The 7,500-nt window shown below is 45.3% G+C and overlaps 3 protein-coding genes across 7 annotated transcripts in view; 2 read left to right on the top strand and 1 right to left on the bottom strand.

Moving 5' to 3' along the window:
- LOC134458283 (astrotactin-2-like) overlaps positions 1–7,500 on the top strand; it is a 498,215-nt gene that overhangs the window by 56,279 nt on the left and 434,436 nt on the right. The window lies entirely within an intron of this gene.
- LOC134458288 (uncharacterized) lies at positions 478–3,675 on the bottom strand. Of its 3 annotated transcripts, none has more exons than XR_010036554.1 (5): positions 3,206–3,675; positions 2,914–3,023; positions 1,948–2,107; positions 1,585–1,714; positions 478–1,178 (listed from the first exon to the last, which is right to left on the bottom strand). XR_010036554.1 is itself a non-coding variant. In XM_063210516.1 (5 exons), exons 2-5 carry the CDS (start codon positions 2,989–2,991, stop codon positions 1,116–1,118), a joined length of 426 nt encoding a protein of 141 aa, XP_063066586.1. In that variant the 5' UTR covers positions 2,992–3,023; positions 3,206–3,675; the 3' UTR covers positions 478–1,115. The 3 variants fall into 3 exon arrangements, 2 of the variants coding, with proteins under 2 accessions (XP_063066586.1, XP_063066585.1); XM_063210516.1 differs by having other exon boundaries at positions 1,585–1,709; XM_063210515.1 differs by having other exon boundaries at positions 1,585–2,107.
- The window catches only part of LOC134458289 (uncharacterized), a 2,407-nt gene continuing 374 nt past the window's right edge, over positions 5,468–7,500 (top strand). The window contains exons 1-4 of one of the 3 annotated variants that reach the window (XR_010036555.1): positions 5,468–5,651; positions 5,834–5,943; positions 6,752–6,911; positions 7,145–7,274. Coding sequence is in view for 2 of the 3 variants with exons in the window: in XM_063210518.1 (XP_063066588.1) it covers positions 5,866–5,943; positions 6,752–7,274 (601 nt within the window). In the remaining variant the exon portion in view is untranslated. Of the gene's footprint in view, positions 5,652–5,833; positions 5,944–6,751; positions 7,275–7,500 lie in introns of all 3 variants that reach the window. The other 2 variants (XM_063210519.1, XM_063210518.1) reach the window with 2 other exon arrangements.

The following is a 7,500-nucleotide window of genomic DNA, read 5'->3' as shown; positions in this document are numbered from 1 at the left end:
ATATGGATATGTTTCGTGGCGTTCATATATGCGGATGGGATTGCTCATTATTGAGAAGACGGGGGGCTTGTCAGACTTAGCTTTGTGATAGTGAGAAAAAGTCCGCTGACGACCAGGATTTCTTTTGCTCCCAAAATTTATTTTAGCGTGACGTTTCGGGTTTTACCCCTTCTTCAGACGTGACAATACATAGAAAGTACACCCCATATATACAAATACCAGGTGATCACATGATCCCATTGCAGGTGTTAACAATTGCTATGAATAAATTGGCTCACAAGTCCCACCACTCATTACTCACAGAGCTGATGACATCACACATGTTACAAATGACACTCCCCTACACACACACAGGTGACACTATATACATATGTTCATATACAACCGGAAAACCCATAAGGAATGCTAGATTGTGAAAAAAATTAATAAAAATAAAAAATAAATGAAAAAAAGGCAAATATGCCTGAAATACCATTCCCCATTATATACATGTTTGGCAAGATTAGTCAAAAGTGTTGGCACAAGTGAAATTAAGTCCATCACGGGGGCATGTGAAGAGAAGAGAAGTCCTTTTGCACACAGTTTCAGGAGACACCACATCACATATGCATAACGGAGGGCCGCAGCAGTGGAGGAAAGGTTCCCTCTCTAGAGTCACAGGTTGGCGGCAGGAGACACCACATCTAGAGTCACAGGTTGGCGCTGGGAGGCAGCGCATCTAGAGTCACAGGTGGGCGCTGAGGGATACTGTGTCTGGAGTCACAGGTTGGCGCTGAGGGATCTTAAATCTAGAGTCACAGGTTGGCGCTGAGGGACACCACCTCTAGAGTCACATGTTGGCGCTAGATCTAAAGACCAGGAGCTAGTAAGATTGGATTCACAGGAAAGGTCTCAGGTCAAAGTCTTCATTTAACCCTCTAGGAGACAGGGTCCCCAATGTGTATATCCAGAATGCTTCTCTCTTTAGTAGAAGGGAATTCACATCCCCTCCACGACTTGGGCACTTGACATGTTCAATGCCTATGTACCTGAGAGTTGAGACGTTGTGTGAGGCAGCTGTGAAGTGAAGCGCCACTGGACTCTTCTCGTTGTGGTTGCGGATATTCGACCGATGTTCAGCTATCCTGGTTTTCAAGCTCCTGGTTGTTTTTCCAATGTAGGCCAGCCCACAGGGACACCTGAGCATGTAAATGACATTGTTAGTGTTACATGTAATCACACCTTTAATGCGCAACTGTTTCCCTGTGAGGGGGTGATGAAAGGTCTTAGTTTTGATAGTGAAATTGCATTGGGCACACTGGCCACATTTGTAATTGCCTTGGGGAATCTGCCGCAGAAAATGTTCTGGTTGGGGAGGGTGGTGGGCTTTCACCAGTAGGTTCCTCAAATTGGGTGGTCTTTTGAATACCACCCTTGGGGGTGATGTGAAACAGCTTAGAGAAGGGTCAGATGTGACTATATGCCAATGCTTCTGTATAGTTGACTGAAACTCATGGCTGAGCGGTGAATACTGTACTATGCAGTTTACGCGGGCTTCTGTGGCTTTGCGTCTTGTGGTGTGTAAACAGTCTGTTTGGGACATACCGTTGAAGCGCCTCCTAGCGCTTGTGATCCACTCAGGCTTGTACTGTCTGTCTCCGAACCGGGCCTCCAGGTCCTGGGCTTCCTTCTGAAAGTCCTCGTCTTTGCTGCAGAGCCGTCTGATGCGGCTAAACTGTGAAATGGGTAAACTTTTTTTCAGTGGAACTGGATGATATGAAAGGCCGTGTAGGATTGAGTTTTTGTCAGTTGGCTTACGGTAAAGAGTGGTACCTAAGTGTTCTCCATGCCTATACACCAGTATGTCTAAAAAGCTCATTTGATGTTTGCTGTATTCCATGGTGAATCTTAAGTGTGTGTTACGTGAATTTATGTATTCGTGGAATGTTTTGAGCTGACTCTCTGTACCTTGCCAAATAAAGAACACGTCGTCGATGTAGCGTTTCCAGTTAGTGATGTGTTGAAGATGAGGGTTGCATTCATCCCAGATGTGTTGCTGTTCAAAGAGGCCGCAGTACAAGGAGGCGAAGCTCGGGGCCATCTTCGATCCCATGCTGGTCCCTGAGATCTGCAAGTAGAAATCCGATCCAAACATGAAGTAATTAAACTTAAGGACTATTTCAATTAGGTCCACAATGCATTGTGTGGGGGGAGTGCAACTGGGGCGCTGGTTCAAGAAATGTTCGGACGCCTGTAGGCCACCTCTGAACGGTACATTGGTGTAAAGTGACTCAATGTCCATAGTGACCAGAAACATCTCCTCCACAGGCATAGTAATGCTCTGGAACATCTTGATGCACTCAACTGTGTCTTTGATGTAAGAAGGGAGGGAGGTGACTAGCGGTTGAAGGAAATGGTCAACGAAGGCAGAAATGTTTTCTGTGAGAGACCCTATGGCAGCTACTATCGGCCGTCCGGGGGGTACATCTGTAAATGTTTTATGTATTTTTGGAAGAGTGTATAGAACGGGTATCACTGGGGTGTTGACAGTCATGAAAGCATGCTCACGTTTGCTGATGTGATTGTGCTGCAGTAATGAATTCAAATGGGTGTGAATGGTGTCTTTAAATTTCGTAGTGGGGTTGGATGTCAACTTCTTGTAAAAAGTAGTGTTGCCCAGCTGCCTGGCTATTTCACTTTCATAAGCCTGGCGATCCAAAATGACAATCCCTCCTCCCTTATCCGCACTCTGCACAACCATGGTTCTGTCTTTTTGTAGGGCACGGAGTTCGGCCCTTTGTGATGAAGTGAGATTGTCAGCTACCTTATACTCTTTCCTTTTAGACATGATGGTGGTTACATCCTGTTCGACCAATCTGCAATATGTGTCTAGTGATGCATTTCTCCTTTTAGGGGGAATGAAGGTGCTTTTACCTCTGAATGTGGTAGTCGAGTGATCATTCTGCTCTTCGCTGGTCTCTGGGGTTGCTGCGGCGGCTCCCAACTCTGCATTGTGGTCGGTTGGTGTTGGTGTAGCACTGAAACTAGGACGGGAAGATGAATTGAAGAATTCTTTTAGTCTGAGTGTCCTGAAAAATTTTTGGAAGTCAACCATTGTATTGAACTCGTTACAGTGTGTTGTAGGCACAAACGAGAGGCCTTTGCTTAGTGCCGTTAAACAATCTTCCGTGAGATTTTTACTGGAGAGGTTAATGACATTGGTTACCTGTGGCTCTTGGCGTCTCTTCTTTTTTAGCGACCGTCTGCACGGTTTCTTTGTTGTTTGCCTCGTGGTGGTAGGCGTCTTTGTCCTTGGTTTGTTCTGCCCCCTAAAAAAGGACCACTGGTTTGAGAGAAGTTACTGGATTCTGACTCGTATTCATCCGTGGTGGTCATCACCTGCTGGGAAGCGCGCGTGTTGCGATGTCTTCTCGCTGGAGGTTGTTGTACAGAGCGAGTTTTTGGTGTTGGATTTCTCCACTGGTAGACTCGGCCACGTTCGTAGTCCAGTGTGTCGCGTTCGAACTTCCTCCTTTTTGACACTGTGATTTCTTTGGTTAATTCTTGTTTGTGTTGCTCACATTCCTCTAGTTTCTGTTTGAGTATCACTGGGTCATTCACTTCCGTGCCAAGTTTAGTTTTGAGTTCTGAAATCTCGTCGCGTACTGTCGCGAGGTTAGCTGTAACTTCCTGAATCGTCAGTGCCATCAAATCAAATGAGCATTTGTTTAGAATTGCAGTCCATTGATCACAGAAGTTGGAGTTATCCTTACCCATGATTGGGCCCTTATTGATTCGTAAGCCTCTAGGTATTCGTTTGGCTCGCATATAATCACTCAATGTCACTGCATGTAGGAAGAGGCGTGTTTCTCGCTCCTCTAGTTTTTGTAATGATTTCGTAGTCAGACCTGAGTTGCTCTGTGCAGTGGCATTGTTGAAAAAGCGAGTCCTGTAGGATGATCCGTGTGTAATCTTGCTGGGTAAATTCAAACGTGGCAGATGTCGCTGGATCCATTGGATAATAGTTGTATGGCGGTTGTGAAGCTCAAGGTACGGGAGTCAATCAAAGGTAGATGGAGTGCAGAGCAAAGACAGAAGTTGAGGTAATGATGGAAAGCTCGCACATCCACAGGAACGTCTGACCTGGGAGCAGGACCACAAGTGACTTGATGATAGTGAGAAAAAGTCCGCTGACGACCAGGATTTCTTTTGCTCCCAAAATTTATTTTAGCGTGACGTTTCGGGTTTTACCCCTTCTTCAGACGTGACAATACATAGAAAGTACACCCCATATATACAAATACCAGGTGATCACATGATCCCATTGCAGGTGTTAACAATTGCATTTCAGGCATATTTGCCTTTTTTTCATTTATTTTTTATTTTTATTTATTTTTTTCACAATCTAGCATTCCTTATGGGTTTTCCGGTTGTATATGAACATATGTATATAGTGTCACCTGTGTGTGTAGGGGAGTGTCATTTGTAACATATGTGATGTCATCAGCTCTGTGAGTAATGAGTGGTGGGACTTGTGAGCCAATTTATTCATAGCAATTGTTAACACCTGCAATGGGATCATGTGATCACCTGGTATTTGTATATATGGGGTGTACTTTCTATGTATTGTCACGTCTGAAGAAGGGGTAAAACCCGAAACGTCACGCTAAAATAAATTTTGGGAGCAAAAGAAATCCTGGTCGTCAGCGGACTTTTTCTCACTATCATCAAGTCACTTGTGGTCCTGCTCCCAGGTCAGACGTTCCTGTGGATGTGCGAGCTTTCCATCATTACCTCAACTTCTGTCTTTGCTCTGCACTCCATCTACCTTTGATTGACTCCCGTACCTTGAGCTTCACAACCGCCATACAACTATTATCCAATGGATCCAGCGACATCTGCCACGTTTGAATTTACCCAGCAAGATTACACACGGATCATCCTACAGGACTCGCTTTTCAACAACGCCACTGCACAGAGCAACTCAGGTCTGACTACGAAATCATTACAAAAACTAGAGGAGCGAGAAACACGCCTCTTCCTACATGCAGTGACATTGAGTGATTATATGCGAGCCAAACGAATACCTAGAGGCTTACGAATCAATAAGGGCCCAATCATGGGTAAGGATAACTCCAACTTCTGTGATCAATGGACTGCAATTCTAAACAAATGCTCATTTGATTTGATGGCACTGACGATTCAGGAAGTTACAGCTAACCTCGCGACAGTACGCGACGAGATTTCAGAACTCAAAACTAAACTTGGCACGGAAGTGAATGACCCAGTGATACTCAAACAGAAACTAGAGGAATGTGAGCAACACAAACAAGAATTAACCAAAGAAATCACAGTGTCAAAAAGGAGGAAGTTCGAACGCGACACACTGGACTACGAACGTGGCCGAGTCTACCAGTGGAGAGAAATCCAACACCAAAAACTCGCTCTGTACAACAACCTCCAGCGAGAAGACATCGCAACACGCGCGCTTCCCAGCAGGTGATGACCACCACGGATGAATACGAGTCAGAATCCAGTAACTTCTCTCAAACCAGTGGTCCTTTTTTAGGGGGCAGAACAAACCAAGGACAAAGACGCCTACCACCACGAGGCAAACAACAAAGAAACCGTGCAGACGGTCGCTAAAAAAGAAGAGACGCCAAGAGCCACAGGTAACCAATGTCATTAACCTCTCCAGTAAAAATCTCACGGAAGATTGTTTAACGGCACTAAGCAAAGGCCTCTCGTTTGTGCCTACAACACACTGTAACGAGTTCAATACAATGGTTGACTTCCAAAAATTTTTCAGGACACTCAGACTAAAAGAATTCTTCAATTCATCTTCCCGTCCTAGTTTCAGTGCTACACCAACACCAACCGACCACAATGCAGAGTTGGGAGCCGCCGCAGCAACCCCAGAGACCAGCGAAGAGCAGAATGATCACTCGACTACCACATTCAGAGGTAAAAGCACCTTCATTCCCCCTAAAAGGAGAAATGCATCACTAGACACATATTGCAGATTGGTCGAACAGGATGTAACCACCATCATGTCTAAAAGGAAAGAGTATAAGGTAGCTGACAATCTCACTTCATCACAAAGGGCCGAACTCCGTGCCCTACAAAAAGACAGAACCATGGTTGTGCAGAGTGCGGATAAGGGAGGAGGGATTGTCATTTTGGATCGCCAGGCTTATGAAAGTGAAATAGCCAGGCAGCTGGGCAACACTACTTTTTACAAGAAGTTGACATCCAACCCCACTACGAAATTTTAAAGAACACCATTCACACCCATTTGAATTCATTACTGCAGCACAATCACATCAGCAAACGTGAGCATGCTTTCATGACTGTCAACACCCCAGTGATACCCGTTCTATACACTCTTCCAAAAATACATAAAACATTTACAGATGTACCCCCCGGACGGCCGATAGTAGCTGCCATAGGGTCTCTCACAGAAAACATTTCTGCCTTCGTTGACCATTTCCTTCAACCGCTAGTCACCTCCCTCCCTTCTTACATCAAAGACACAGTTGAGTGCATCAAGATGTTCCAGAGCATTACTATGCCTGTGGAGGAGATGTTTCTGGTCACTATGGACATTGAGTCACTTTACACCAATGTACCGTTCAGAGGTGGCCTACAGGCGTCCGAACATTTCTTGAACCAGCGCCCCAGTTGCACTCCCCCCACACAATGCATTGTGGACCTAATTGAAATAGTCCTTAAGTTTAATTACTTCATGTTTGGATCGGATTTCTACTTGCAGATCTCAGGGACCAGCATGGGATCGAAGATGGCCCCGAGCTTCGCCTCCTTGTACTGCGGCCTCTTTGAACAGCAACACATCTGGGATGAATGCAACCCTCATCTTCAACACATCACTAACTGGAAACGCTACATCGACGACGTGTTCTTTATTTGGCAAGGTACAGAGAGTCAGCTCAAAACATTCCACGAATACATAAATTCACGTAACACACACTTAAGATTCACCATGGAATACAGCAAACATCAAATGAGCTTTTTAGACATACTGGTGTATAGGCATGGAGAACACTTAGGTACCACTCTTTACCGTAAGCCAACTGACAAAAACTCAATCCTACACGGCCTTTCATATCATCCAGTTCCACTGAAAAAAAGTTTACCCATTTCACAGTTTAGCCGCATCAGACGGCTCTGCAGCAAAGACGAGGACTTTCAGAAGGAAGCCCAGGACCTGGAGGCCCGGTTCGGAGACAGACAGTACAAGCCTGAGTGGATCACAAGCGCTAGGAGGCGCTTCAACGGTATGTCCCAAACAGACTGTTTTACACACCACAAGACGCAAAGCCACAGAAGCCCGCGTAAACTGCATAGTACAGTATTCACCGCTCAGCCATGAGTTTCAGTCAACTATACAGAAGCATTGGCATATAGTCACATCTGACCCTTCTCTAAGCTGTTTCACATCACCCCCAAGGGTGGTATTCAAAAGACCACCCAATTTGAGGAACCTACTGGTGAAAGCCCACC

This window comes from Engraulis encrasicolus, chromosome 11 (assembly GCF_034702125.1).
Source record: "Engraulis encrasicolus isolate BLACKSEA-1 chromosome 11, IST_EnEncr_1.0, whole genome shotgun sequence".
Classification (NCBI taxonomy): Eukaryota; Metazoa; Chordata; class Actinopteri; order Clupeiformes; family Engraulidae; genus Engraulis; species Engraulis encrasicolus.
This window is presented reverse-complemented; position numbering and strand designations above follow the sequence as displayed.

Coding starts and splice junctions, on each gene's coding strand:
- LOC134458288 (XM_063210515.1), bottom strand. CDS start 2,991: ATGCAGAGTTGGGAGCCGCCGCAGCAACCCCAGAGACCAGCGAAGAGC. Junction 2,108..2,913: donor CTCGACTACCACATTCAGAG/GTAAAAGCACCT, acceptor TTCTACTTGCAG/ATCTCAGGGACCAGCATGGG. Junction 1,179..1,584: donor CGCTAGGAGGCGCTTCAACG/GTATGTCCCAAA, acceptor TTACATGCTCAG/GTGTCCCTGTGGGCTGGCCT.